Source organism: Ochotona princeps, chromosome 1, assembly GCF_030435755.1.
Source record: "Ochotona princeps isolate mOchPri1 chromosome 1, mOchPri1.hap1, whole genome shotgun sequence".
NCBI classification, from domain to species: domain Eukaryota; kingdom Metazoa; phylum Chordata; class Mammalia; order Lagomorpha; family Ochotonidae; genus Ochotona; species Ochotona princeps.
In genome coordinates, this window is record NC_080832.1 from 114,817,917 (window position 1) to 114,833,233 (window position 15,317).

The 15,317-nt window shown below is 40.7% G+C and overlaps 1 protein-coding gene across 1 annotated transcript in view; it reads left to right on the plus strand.

The window, feature by feature from the left end:
* The window catches only part of TSBP1 (testis expressed basic protein 1), a 55,409-nt gene extending 52,356 nt beyond the window's left edge, over positions 1-3,053 (plus strand). Inside the window, exon 20 of the mRNA XM_058669835.1 lies at positions 1,719-3,053. Coding sequence (XP_058525818.1) covers positions 1,719-2,923 — 1,205 coding nt within the window. The 3' untranslated portion in view covers positions 2,924-3,053. The remainder of the gene's footprint in view (positions 1-1,718) is intronic.
* The last annotated feature ends 12,264 nt before the right edge of the window (positions 3,054-15,317 follow it).

Here is a 15,317-nt window from a genome sequence, read left to right on the forward strand (position 1 = left end):
ATTTTGTCCCAAAAGTTTAAAAACAGAAAACACTAAACTGCAATTGTCCTTTCAATGTATAATTACCTTTTTTCATAGCACATGTGTGCCACATTTTGCAACTAATAAAATTTGGAAGTAGTGTTTATGTCAAGTTTTCAAGAATCAAAACCTAAAGTACAAGAATTTATTCTGAAGTGTACTAAGTGCTTGTTTAAATAATATCATATTTAAATCCTCATAGCACTTCTGTGTACTGTAGTCTAGCTTTGTCCTCAAGTTTTAAACAATAAGGTAAGATATGTTCAGTGTCGCTCAGCAAGTTAGATGTGCAGCCAGGACTTGGACAGCTGTATCCAGTTGTTATCCAATGTTTCTTTCATCATTTGTCTAGAATTTTTCAATACCTCTACAAGATAACATAGCTGACTAAATAAGGTATGTGGGCTTCACAACATTCACTTATGTATTCAATCAAGTTCGGTTAGCAAAAATTGTAAGCCCAGATATGTTTATTCAGCTTTTAAATTTGACATTCTTTTTTGTAAGCTTCAATAATACATAGATTTTAAAAGCAAAATTATCCCTCAGTTTAACACCAAGATCCCATACAATTTTTCTTGGTAGCTTAGCCATCTCTTTATGAATGGGCACTTACTCCAATATATAGAGGTTTCATTCTACAGCAGGATTTCTTGGGTTTAATCCCCAATTCAGGATTCTTGACTCTAGGATGCAGCCTAGCCCTGCACATGTCATTGTGGGTATTCGGAGACTAAACCAACAGGTGAAAGCGTACTCTCTCACATTCTATTTACATTTATTGCAATCTCTTTGCCTCTCAGACAAATAAAATTTAAAATATGTTTTCTTTACCTTATTCAAAGAAGCCAATTACCAAAAAAAGAGTAGAACAACAAAATAAATAATAATATAATATATTATATTTTACAAAAACTAACAAAGTCAAGTTTATTACTTCACATGGAAATTGATACTTGTACATGAATAAAAGTACCAGAAGTGGTTAGAGTATAAACTAGCAATTACTGCAAAGGACAGTCTAAAATGATAGCAACAACTGAACTATGAAATCTCACTATAGAGGTTCAGATCCCAGCTCCATCACCTACTAATTTCACAATCTTCTTCATATTCCTTTCTTGTGCATCATTGTCTTCCCCTATAAAGTGAGAGTAATAATAGTAATAATAGTACCTACTCTGATGGTTGTGAAGGTTAAATGATTTAGTATAAAAAAATGCTCTGAACAGTGCCTGGTATATGGAATCATTTGCCAACACCTTCAATTATTACGAAAGGAGATATGTGCTTATTTAATATGGAAAGGGTATTTGAGTTTCCTTTTTCTATTTTTTTAAAGTAATTATTGCTTCTTTCCACAAACTTTTCTTAAAACACATTTTATTTCTTTTCTGAAAACATTCTTTTTTAGTTCTTAACTTATTACTCATAAACTGGTGTGCAAATATCAGTTCATTTACAATACAATTTACTTTTTCTTTCATTACCCACCCAGTTTATTAACAATAGTCTTGAAGTTTATCAATACTTCTATAATTTTATACATAGTTTCCACAACTTTATATTTCCAAGAATATCTCAAAGTACCTCCTGTTTGCCAGTTTAATTTTTTTTAAAGGAATCAATATTGGCGGGGGGAATAAGAATAGAAAATATATTTGATATTTATATCATGCACTTTGTTGTATGCCCAGTTATACTTCCAGGTTATGTGGATGGAGAATGTGCAAAGAAGTCAGAGTCCAAAGCACAAATTCTAAAGTGTGGAGGAACTGCAAGTTCTCAACAGAGCCTACAAGAAAGCAAGAAAGCACCAAAAAAAGAAATAGCCACAGATTCCACTGAATCTGTGCTGCCAATAGAAAAAAAAGAGTTAAAAAGAACAACAAAAGGCACTGAATTGGAAAAACAGGAGAAAGGAAGAGAGGCCAAGGTAGACAGCAATGCTGAAATAATAAAAAGACAAGAATCCCAAATAAAGAAGATTGATTCCAGAATACCAGAAACACTTGAAGCTCTGAAGAAAATGAGCAGAAATGAAGCATCAGTAGGACAGGAAATCCAAAAAAAGAAAAGTGAAATAAGAAGTGTGATAAGAAGTGAGGAAGACATACCAGGACAGATAGTCCCAAAAAAGAAAAGTGAGCTAAGAAGTAAGATAGGAAATGAAGAAGACATGCCAGGACAGGTAGTCCAAACAAAGAAACGTGAAATAAAAAGTGTGGTAGGAAGTGAGGAAGACGTACCAGGACAGGAAGTCAAAACAAAGAAAAGTGAGCTAAGAAGTGTGATACGAAGTGAGGAAGACATACCAGGACAGGAAGTCAAAACAAAGAAAAGTGAGCTAAGAAGTGTGATACGAAGTGAGGAAGACATACCAGGACAGGAAGTCAAAACAAAGAAAAGTGAGCTAAGAAGTGAGATAGGAAGTGAGGAAGACATACCAGGACAGGAAGTCCACAAAAAGAAAAGTGAGCTAAGAAGTGAGATAGGAAGTGAGGAAGACATACCAGGACAGGAAGTCCACAAAAAGAAAAGTGAGCTAAGAAGTGAGATAGGAAGTGAGGAAGACGTACCAGGACAGGAAGTCCACAAAAAGAAAAGTGAGCTAAAAAGTGAGATAGGAAGTGAGGAAGATGTACCAGGACAGGAAGTCAAAACAAAGAAAAGTGAGCTAAGAAGTGAGATACGAAGTGAGGAAGAAGTACCAGGACAGGAAGTCTACAAAAAGAAAAGTGAGCTAAGAAGTGAGATACAAAGTGAGGAAGACATACCAGGACAGGAAGTCCACAAAAAGAAAAGCTGGAGAAAACTGTCAGGACAGGAAGTTCAAAAACAGACAAGTGAGAAAAATGTATCAGGACAAGAAGTTCAAAAAAAGACAAGTGAGAAAAATTAGGAGAAGGACAAGACGCCCAAGAAAATAAGAGCTCTGCTGATAAAGGGTATAAAGGCAAAATAAAGAAGATGCAGAAAAGAATCAAGATGAAAGAAAAGATACTAAAGCAAGGAAAGTGGTAAAGGAAAAACCAAATTAAAGGAAAAACAATCAGTAAAATACTCAATAAAGAACAGAGGCAAGTTGAGAAAAGTGTAACAGATGGAAGAATAAAAGTAAACTGAAGAAAAGTCCATCATATAATTGATCATTATGAACCCTGTTCTCCAGATACAAGCCATTGTCCAAAGTGACTATAATTATAAGATCTCTTACAAAATTTCTCTTCAAAAGCTTCACAATTTTTAAACCTTTCATCAACAAACCTCGCTTCCAAATGCTTTTCTCATAACTTGATGCATATATTATTTGCTCAAGATTACTAGCTACCTCCTAAATAAAGCATTTTGATTAACATACAATCATTCCTTTGTTGAGTGTTCCCTCTCCATAACAGCCTGACCTGCCAAACAACATCCTTATGTTACAAGCTCCGCTTCTAGCAGTAAGAGGTAAAATACAGAAAAAGAAAAAAGTGTCACCCTTCTAATATATACTCGGACAGTGATAAATGGGTATGCCACAATTTCAAAAGTAAAATCTAAGTGTCCAAAATAGTAATTACATTGACAATAAGAGTTCAGCAACATCTTCAAATTGTAAAGCAAAATGACAGCTTCATCAAGAAGGGAGAAGTGATATATGGTGTGTCTCAAAAGACAGCTAGGATGTAATGTTAAAGAGAGAAGAAAGAACAAAGGCAAAAAGGGATGAAAGGCTGTCATGCCATGCTCAAGTAGCAACAGGTAATTTTTCTGATGCATCAGAATTATGAGAGGCATGCTGGCGTTTCATTTTGTAAAGCAATGTATTTAGGGGTTGAGGATTAAAACATAGACTAGGGATTTGTCTAATTTTGAGGACAGTTGGAAACCTGCTGCAGTATCTGAAAAGGAAAATAAATGACTGCAGTAGTAGAAATGTAAATAATTGTGCAAAATAGGTTGAATAAAATAAACATCATTCACCATATACATTAAACGATATTTGCAATAAGTCATGGGAGAGAAAATAAACAGGGAAGCTAAGTATGAGCTATTATTTTCAAAGAAGCATCACTTTCCTCTTTTATGTTATTGTTTACATAACTGAAAAGGATGTATTCACATGTGGACCTCTGATTGGAGTGGTGAGGGTCTAGGTATGAAGGAAGTGAGTGGGACATGCATTTCAGTTCTATCTTATTTTTTCTCTTATGTTGGGGATAAAAAGAGCTACTCCTTGCTGTCAAACTATTCAGCACTTGGGGATGGGGACAGTCATTTGATGATGCATTAGGGACCCCCAAAGGGAAATAGTGTTCTGAGGGTGTAACTTGAGTTGTTTTGTTATTTCTGAGATATTGTCAGTTTTGTTGCACCATGGTTGGGAAAACCTTACCAAGATAATATTGGCCGACCAAGTACACCTTAGTACACCTACACACCCAGGAACATGTTGCAAAGTTTGGCCAGGAGAGTTGTCCAAACTGTTCTTTTTTCATCCTCTGATGAGGTACTTAACATCCTCTGCTGGCCAGAGTGAGCTGGCTGTCATGTTCCGCATGTGCTTCTGGACATGCTGTTCATTGCACAGGCGTCAATGACTGAGGCTCAGTCCCAGTACACACACTCCAGGATCAGACCACATATCATGCGATTTTCCCTGTAACCAGGGTTTGAGTCCAGTGGTGTAATTGGAGTCCCCAAGAAACTTTGCATGGGGTGACCTCAGGCTTGATTCATGCAAACCAGCTAATGTAGGGTCAAGTTCAGTCCATAACCTGTGCCAGCCAATGCCAGAGTCCAGCTCCAGCCGAGGTTCGGAGCTCGGGAAGGGTGCATGGATGAGGCATGAAGAGAGAAAGAAAGAAGACGGACCACCAGGATTCCTTGATCGTAGTGGACAAAGCGAGAAAGCTGTCTGCTTTATTTATACAGAAGCAGTACAAAGTTTTTTCTTAGGGGCATATTGACATAGCTTCAGAGGGGCACAATTTACAACTTATTGGGAAATGATTGAGGAAGGATTCCACATTCCTTGCTTATCTTGGCTTGCCAGTCTTCATCTGCTCTCCTCAGATCTGGGCTATAACCTAGGCGCCATCTTGTCAACCAGAACCCTACCTTGAATTACGTATGAGTTAAAAGGACTGGGGCCTTGGTCTATGGGGATCGGGGTTATTGACATTAGTTTGCCAGAGGTCTGTAAGCTCACACAGTTTGTTAACCAAACAAGTAAAGCAAGGGTAAAAACTGCGGAAAGAATTGCAGTTAGCAATGAGCTAAGTTACTCTATTTAAGTTTCAACACTACAATGGATGAGTGAGTGTTTCCAAAGACAATTCTACAAATTGTTTCAGTATTAGACAAGGCATTATCCATTCCAACGTTGCAACCAACACATCTTATGCAGTAGACAACACATCTTATGCAGTAATACACTCCTAATACAATTCTTATTCTACGACTTAGCTATCACTAAATGGGAGAAATACACCAAGAGAGAAAAAACATGAAGATCTAAGACAAAAAGTTATAAACATTACATTCCTCTACAACTGCAGGCTCTACAACTTCATAAGTGATCAAACAATAATCAAAAATATATCTTTATGATATTAGTAAAATCATCCTGTATTTCCTCTAGCTAAAAATTTATGGAAACAACTAAAACAACTACATTTTCTATATTCTAAAGAATTGCAAGGACAGGCTAACCTTTTAAGACCACAGTAACTATATTTTTTGCCTTAGCAAGATAGCCTTCAGGGTTACAGTAGCTATATTCTTCGTCATAGCAGGATGGCCTTTAGGGTCACAGTAACTATATTCTTTGTCATGCAGAATGACCTTTAGGGTCACAGTAACAGGGTAACTTTTAGGGTCCCTCTTATCAAGCCATTTCCTAGAAAGCATGATAAATATCTGGGCCAGATTTTCTGGCAATGGATAAACAGCACAGACTTAATTATACTCCTGTGTGTAGTTAAAGGCCCACTCACCAGGACATCCTCAGTAACATTAACTCTTAAGCTCACATTGGTTGTAAAAGCCATCTCACAGGGGCAGACAATGCCTCAATAGATTACAAAATTCTTAGTGGGGTGGTTGAGTGCCCATGAGAAGGGGGGTGAAAACTGCGTCAAGGTGGTCAGAGATGAATCCACTGAGCCCTGCCAAGCAGCTGGAAGCTCCCCGGGCCCTGCCAGTCAGGGAGCTGTTCTCTTCACACCTTCGTGTTATTCACACCTCCTGCATGGACCCCATCATTTCCCCCTTTCTTATTAATATTAAGTTGAAGGATGCGCAGTTCTCTGCGAGTGGCTTGAATCATGGAGCTCAAACGTCGGAAGATGACTGGGCCAAGAAACAACACAAAAAGGAGAACAATTAGCGTGATTCCCAAATTAGTAAAGAATGAAGAAAATGTCTTATCAGAAATAAAAGATGAAAGAGATTGTAAAAATTGATTGGCAATGCCTCTCGTGGAAATGGCCTGAAGTTGAGAGTGAGAGATGGCAGAAATCTGGCCATGCAATTCCTGGATGCTAAGAGTAGTAGAAGTGCTATTCCATACACCTTGGAGATGAGTTTTAACATCATTCCAAGAGACGTGTGAGTCATTATAAGGGAGAGGAGTGACACAGAATTTCATTGCCAATATAGATCACTGCCTCTTCTAATGCATTTATTTTAGCTTCTAAATTTTTATCAATACTTTCCTGGGTAAATAAGGCAAGGCTATCGTTACGAGACAGAGTATTAACATGATGAGCTGTATAAACTTGTTGTGTCAAGGCAGTCGCTGAAGCTGCAAGAGATCCAATAAGGGTAATAAAGGCTGTGAGACCTAAAAATAAGGAAACCACAAAGCGTTTAGGATGGGATAAAGCGGTAGAAATTGATTCCAATGCATAAAGAGCGGCATCATCATACCACGGTTCAGTCAAGTTTACAGGTATCATTACATATGAGGGTTTTCCCAAAATAACAAAGGTGCCGGGCCTCAGGGAAGAATTAAGACAATTAGTAACAACACACTTAGTACAAATTACAATGTATACAGAGCCATTGTGGGTAATGGAGAGGGAACCTAAGGGTCCCTCTGTGAGGATAAGGAAAGGGGAGGGAAGGCAAGCACGTACATTTTTGGAAACTGGTGCTTTAAAGGGGCGTCGAAAAATGATGGAATCTGTTGCTGCAAATAATTTGTATAGATGAGGATGAGGAACAGAATGGTTAGAAGGAAGGAGTAAAAAAAATAGGAGCTATCCATCCAGGGCTATACCAGTGATTAATGAATGTGGAAGGTGGAAGAAGGTCGTTAGACCAATTAAAATGCTTTGTCAGCAAATTTAAATATGGAAGGAGATTATTATGAGAAGTAGAGGTGGACCATTCATATATGAGGTTGGTATCATTAGGTACCTGAAAAGAAATGGTTTTGTCAGGAAACACACACTTATACCAGGTTGGGTAGCCTGTGTAGGGATCAATATGGTCCCAGGCATGAGGAAGGCCAGCAGGGGGTTGACAAGCTGCAATATATGAAGGGGCAAAAACAGAAGGGTGAGCTTTGGCACCTTTAGGTCTCGAAGAATCTGTAACAGAAGCAAAACTAAGAATCCAGAGCAGTCGTGTCTGTTCCCAGGGTGGCAAGTGACTTGAGGGTTTTTGAAGTTGATAAGGATTAGAGTTAGGGGAATCTGCGATGACAAAGCGATGAGTTAAAGCAACACAGCCAGGAGTAGGGAGGACACCTGGGGACGAAAAACAAATAGGTAAAGCATCTGCATGCCCTTGATAGTCAACTGGTTGGGAAATCCTGTAAGTAACAAAGGGGTCCTGACCGCCTCCCATAAGGGAGGAGTCAGAAGTAAATACCTTAATCTCCTGATAATTCCATGTTTGTAAATCTAGAGTTCCCTCCTCCGGGAACCAGGGGCTAATTGTCCGTATAAACTGTAAGAATCCAGAACGCTGTTTTTTGCTAACCTTAACCCCTCTCTTTTGTAAAGTATGCTTAATAATATCAGCGTACAGGCTTCTGTCGCTGGATGCACTCTGTCCCATTTTTACTCTATAGCAACAGAGGGTATAAAACTTCTCAAGAAAAGTTCTGACTATTCACCCTTCCTAACCTGACCTTCTGTCAGGGGGTCTGCAGCACCCTGGGTGAAGTCCTATCCACGCCGCAAAGAGAAAGAAAAGAACTACCTTCCTCGAGTCACTCACATTGGGCGCCAAGCCAATGCACATACCAGTGGATGGAGCTCCTGGTCAACTCTTCCTCATCCATTTCTCTAGTGCAAACTAATAGGTTCTGCAACCTAGCCCAACTGAGCCCACCACAGGCCCAGTCCTCACACCTGTGAGTGCCATGTCTTGTTGTGTCTGCACCCCAGTAATCCCACTAGACCTGTACTCAGCCCTAGATTTTGAACATGTTTGTATGTGCTGCAAGTTAGTGTGGCCTGTCTTGCGTTCCCTCCAGCTCTGGTACAAATCCATGGGTAATGTGGCTTAACTCAGCATGCTCCACCCCAAGACCCAGTCACAGATATGCTGATAGGTGTCTTGCCTAGCCTGGTCCAACCTCAGCCCTGGCACTCATGTTCATCAGTAACCTAGCAGAGAATTGCCCGTAATTCCTCCACCAAGCCTGTTTCTAGCCCCAGGTCCTGTGCTAGCCAGGGGATACCGAGGTCCAGCCTGAAATGACTTGCACACAGTCCTGGCCCTTGCCAATTTGTTTTGAAGCCTAGCCTGGCTACCCGCCCATTCTGGCTCTCTCACATCAGTGGTATGGTAGCGAAGCCTAACCTGATCCACCCCCCAGCTCCAGTTCATGCCCTCTTGTGAACCTGACCTTGCCTATACCCTTTCCTGGCTCTTACTTGTACCAGTACTGGCCTGCTCCTAAATCTAGCACACACACATGTTAATGGGTGCTGCAGGTTTGCCTGTCATGACCTGCTTCCATATTTGACTCTTGTGTTTACCAGTAAGACCTGTGGCCTAGCAGGGGAGCTCCCCAAGTTCCCTTACCAGGCTTGCTGCCAGTCCCAGATCTCGCATGTGATAACAGATTCTGGAGTGCACATGACACCCCCACCCCTGGCACTCACCAGCAGGTACTATGGTCTAATCTGACTAGACTTCACCCATTCTGGCTCATGCCAGAGAGTGTTACAGTCTAGTCCAACCTGGCCCACCTCTAAGACCAGCTCTCATGCAAACCAGCGGGAGCTCCAGCCTGGCCCAGACTAGTTCATGTGCATTGTGGCTTTCGCAGATGATGGAGCTTAGCCCAATCTAACTTGCCACCAGGCTTAACTCATATGCATGCCAATAGGTGCTACAGGCTTGCACATCCCGTTCCATCTACAGCCCCAGTTCTGTGTTCACAGGTTACAACTTGAGCCTAGCAGGAGCATCCCAAAGTTTTCCTACCAGGCCTATTCCCAGCCCTAGGTCTTATACATGTTTGTGGGTGCCTCAGTTCAGCCTGGTATGTCTCAGTTCTAACTGGTGGGTGTTGCAGCCTAGCCCAGTTTGGCATGGCTCATACCCTGTCTTCTCAGAGGGTGCTTTGACCTGGCACAGCCTAGCCAGCCCCCAGACTCTAGAAACACGCATACTGATGGGTGCTACAGCCTGGCATGGCCTGACCTGCTCCCAGCAAGGGTTCCCTTGCTCCCTGTGGTCTAGCAGGGGAGTTCTCCAAGCTCCTCTACCATGCCTACTCAAAGCCCCATTCTCACACTTGCTGCTGGGTGCCACAGCTCTGTTTGGTATGGTCCACACTCAGAGCTAGCTTTTGCATGTGCTGCCAAATTCTGCCGCCTGGCCCAGACCAGCCTCCTCGCAACCCCATTTCCCATGAGTGTTGGTGACTTCCAAGGTCCATCTTGGTTCGGCCTATCACCACCTCTACTTCTTGCATAAACCAGGAGGTCCTTTAGTCCCAAAGAGGTGACCCCGTAAGTCCCCTATAGAATCTACCCCCAGTGCTCAGGGCAATATTTAAACTGACTAATCCTGGCCCTCCTACGCATGGAGATATGTAAGCCCTGGTTCATGTCCCAGCTGCTCCACTTCCCATTCAGATCCCTGCTTGTGACCTGGGAAAGCAATAGAGGATGGCATCAAAACCTTGAAACCCTGCATCCTCATTGGAGACACAAAAAAATGCTCCTGGCTTCTGGCTTCAGATCAGTTCAGCCCTGACCATTGCAATCATTGGGGAGTGAAACAGTGAATAAAAGATATTTCTCCCTGTTGCTCCTTCTGTATAAATCTGCCTTTCAAAAAAGATGAAGGAGGAGAAGGATGAGGAGGAGAAGATCATCCTTAAAAAAAAAACTATCTGCAGATTCAGTTCTCACGTTCTGGTAAACACTATGTCCCAGCCTAATGTGGCTAGCCAACGCCCCTATACTTATGGGTGGGTACTGAAGACTAGCCCTGCCAGGCATGTCCCCCAGTCCAGGCTTTTATATGAATTGCTGGGCAGCAAGCAATGCTGCTTGGCCCAGCCCAGGTCTCCTACATGGGCAGATGCCTTGGTATGACCCAAACATGCCCTCTAACTTCTCCCCTGTGAATCACATCATATCAGCTCCTTTACTACAAGCAGGTGCAGTGGCCCAGTTTTTAGGAGCCCCCAGAGGTCAGTCCCCACCCATCAAACATGCCCTCAGTGACCCACACTTCATCAAATCCCCAGATCCCCCTTCCCTGGGCAATCTGCAGCCACCTCCTACCCACTCCACTGCTGTATGATAGTACTTAGTATGCCTGGGGTCTGGGATAGGATTTTCTGGCCCAGCATCCCCCAGTGCCTTCTATGGCAGCATGTAATGTTCCATGCATAATTTTTAGAAAGAATAGAAAAGGTAACTTCACTAGCACACCAATATAGTTAACACATATCTGGCATGAACCAGGCCAAGAATGCCTGCACACTGATATAGTTAGCACAGATTTGGCTGCTTTTCTCCCAGCAGTGTAATACTTACCTAGGTACAGTATAACCTAGGCAGTTGCCTACAACTGGGGAGAAGAATCACTGTTGCAGCCAACATGAGCCTCTCTGCCCAAGAAGTGCAGCCCAGACACTCTACTAAACAGCAGGGTTTTTTTATTATTATTATGTTACATTATGTGACACAGTTTCATAGGTTCTGGGATTCCCCCATCCCCTCCCCGGGCCCTCCCCCCATGGTGGATTCCTCCACCTTGTTGTAGTATTACAGATCAGATTAAGTCCAGATTCTTTCTTTGCAAACATATACCAAGCATAGAGTCCAGCATCTTATTGTCCAGATGAATTGAACAGTTTCTTGGGGAGACCATCTCTGGTCTAAAGGTAGAGCTGGCAGAATATCATCCCGATCAATTGAAAGCCCCAACACAACATCAACAATTTACAACATTATGGAATTAATTGACACAGTATTGAATAATCAATATGTTAAAACCATGTATGTTCTTAACCACATGCTGTGACTACTTCATTGACATTTCATTTTTTGTTTATACACAGAACTGGCTGCTATACACCTTAAAGTGGCTATTGGGTGTATTCAGCTGTCTCATGTTTATTTTCATTTTAGTATTTAGCAGTTTATAGTGTTGAAACATAATTTTGCTGAACTTGGCAGACTTTAGGATAGTCTAAACTGGCTTATAAATATAACAAGGCATTTGTCAACAGTTGAGGTGCAGAACAGTTTAAGTAGGGGTGTGTAGAGAAGTCTTCAATTCCCCAGTGAGGAATAACTAATCTTTGTGTCCTACCTAGTATGGTATATGTGGATCCATGCTGACTGTTTCCTGTCTGGTTCTATGCTTTCCTTGTATTTCTCTGTCTATCTATTCTAATTTTTTTTTGACGGGGGGCAGGGGGACTCTGATGGTCATTGCAAGAGAGGGTGGGGATCCAAAGTTGGAACTAAGGACCAGAAAAGGCTCCTCTCCCTAGTCCCAAAGGAAGCTTACTGTTGTGTTTCTGCAGACCACTCTGGGCTCCTGGCTGTTGTTCCGATGACCTTGGATCCTGCAAGGAAGGATTTGGGTTTTTTCCATCCCATGTGGTAGGTCCAAACGGGGCTGGATGACCTCAGAGTTCTTGGCCTCCGAAGGCACTCCAATTCCCCATGGTCTCCTTGTCTGTTGGGATGTAGTCCTCGGTGCTCGTACTGATAGTCCTTGGTGAGGATTCAAGAGTCCCCAGAGTTGGGATACAAACCTCCTCCTGTTCACCTGCTCCATTCCAGGGGCTCCCCACTGCTCTGTGTGTATGACCTCCTGTTAAGAGATTGTCAGGATCGTTCTTGGGTCCCCCTATATATCTTTGTAGTTTTAGTATTGTCTAATAATGCTTTGAGCCTGTTGTCTATGAGTTACTGTTATGTTCCCCATAGGTTATACTTCATGTCTTCCTCACACATTCTAAGGAGATGGAAGATTTCTCTGCTCTCCCACCACCGTTTCCAAGTAGCTTAGGGTCTTAAAAGTATATTAGGTTTTACAATTCTTTGATATAGATCATAAGAAGTCCGACTCACATTGATTGTTGGTTCATTCATTACATCACATTATCTTATTGCATTAGATACAAGCTGATAAACAGCAGTTTATTGAAGAGGCAAATGAACAGACCAACCAGCTAGGGTAAACTCTCCTTTCTTTCAGAGAGAGACCCCAAGGTGAGCATTAAATAGGTTTTTAAAGAAAGAGTAAGTTATAAAGAATCAAGACAGCTGCAAAGGGAATAGCATGTTCGAGATGACAGAGAATCACTAGACAGGGGAAAGAACAGAGAGCAGATTGCAGAAAAAGATAGGGGTTAGGCAGTCAATATGGAGGTACCTGGAGACCCCCTAGATACAGAGAAGAGGCGACAATGGCAGGGCGATCTTACAGGGAAGAGAAAACCCACCAGCCACCAGTGAGCTGTGAACCAAATGCCAGCAACAACCAGGTTTCCAGCTGTGGCCACAGGTCAGCCTTTGTGGCAGTCAGGTGACTGCTTGGGATCACCTGGAGAGCTCAGGAGGTGAAGGCAGTCAGGGACTGGCCAATTCTGTCAAATACTTTGGCCCAGCAACGAATGCAAAAGGAGCTGTGGACTTTGCGGGGCAGACTGGTGCTGGTGGGTTGGAGCTAACAGCACAGGGATCAAACGCTGGATTGAGCATGTTTCCACACCCGTCCGATCCCACGGGGAGAAGAGCACCAGCTTCGCACCCTGCGGGATCTGTTTGTTCCCTGGATCTGAAGGACAACAGCCCAGACCTTCTGGCAGTGCCCAGCCTGGGTACTAAAAAGCTTTCGACAAAATTTACGTGAAAATATAGCCATTAAAAGTAATGGAGCCCTGTGGTAACATGGCTTGAATTTAGGATACTTTATTACATGATAATTCAGACTCACACTGACAAATACTGCATGTTCTCATGTGCAGAAGCCAAAAATTGGCCTCACAGTAGTATCCAGCAAAATAATGATTGCCAGATCCTGGCAATGAAGTGGTGATCAAGGAAAAAGGAAGTGAACAATTACAAAGTCAGTAGTAGAAATATCTTTTAATGTTCTATAGAATAGTAGAAGTATAACTGGCTACAAATAATTGCAATTTCAAAATAGCTATCATAAAGAGAATTTTGATGTACTCAATATGGAGAAACAATAAATATGATAAAATAAATGCAGCGGTTATACTGAGTTTATCATTACACAATGCATACATGTACTGAAATACCAAAGCATCCCATAAATACAAAATGTTTTCAGAAAATTTACAGAAAATGTGTATGATTTTAAGACTGCATTTGGATTTCAATGTTTTAAACCAAAATAAATGTATCATTTAATTTCATTTTTCATGAACTCTTTGAAGAATCCTAGGGTTTCACCTTACTATACAACAATTAAAATTTAAAAACACATTTAAATAAAACATCAATGAAATAAATTATAAAATACAAAAGTAAATTTTAAAAATGTCATATGTGTGGTTTAGAAGAATTAACACTATGAAAATGTCCACACTGTCAAAAACAATTTACAGATTCAATACAATTGACATCAAAACTTCAATGTCATGTTTTAATGAAAGAGAAACAACTACTTAGAATTTGTATGGACCCACAAAATCTCTGAGCAGCCAAAACAATCAAGCAAAAGAACAAATCTGGAGTTACCACACTATGTGACCTTGAAATATATGAGAAAACACAGCTATCAAACTACTACGTTATTGACATAAAAACAGACACGTAGATAAATCAGACAGAAGAGAGAGCATAGAAATAAATCCACACATTTATGTTAAATTCATAGTCAAAAAAGAGACCAAGAATATACAATAAGGAAGACACAGTCTCCAATTAATGACACTAACACAACCGGATATCCACATGTATATAAAAAAATTCAAATTACCCAACATCATATGCAAAAATCAATTCAAAATGGCTTAAAGACTTAATACAAATGACCAACACACACACACACACACACACACACACACACACACACACACGAATGACCATCAAGAAATGCAAATAAAAACCACAATGAGATTTCAGCTTACCCCACAAGATTAGGTATAATCTGAAAACAAACAAGCAAACAACCTAAAACAATCAATCTGGCCAGATTGTGGGATAACGGTAAACAAATCCATTATTTGTAGAAATGTAAATTAGTACAAACATTATGAAAGACAATATGGAATTCCACAGAGACGTGAAAATAGATTTGCCATATTACCCAGGCATCCATTCCTGAAAATTTACCCAAGCAGAATGAAATATACGTATCAGAGAGTTATTTGTACAACCAAATAATTCACAGCTAGGATATGGAAACACACAACTGCCCGCATAATGATTGGATAAAGAAAATGTGGCATATACACATTATGGAAAGCTACTTAGCCATAATACTGAATGAAATACAACCTTCTACAATAAAATGAATGCAAGTGAAAACCATTAAGTTTAGTGAAATAAACTATTTCTCAAATAACAAGTATGTTCTGTTCTCTCTGATCAGTGGAAACTAAGAATACTATGTAAATATATATATGTGTATGTATGTATGTATATATATATGTACTCAATACATATGTACTCTTATATATACTGTGTATAAAATATGAGCAATGCTGACATTTTCAAATTTGAATATTATTAATCGCCTTTACCTACACCCTTGAGGAACAGTAGTTTTTTTTTCTTTTTTCTGACTTCTGTTTACTGAACTCTTTACCTAATGCAGTGTGAAGTATGTGATTAGAAAGT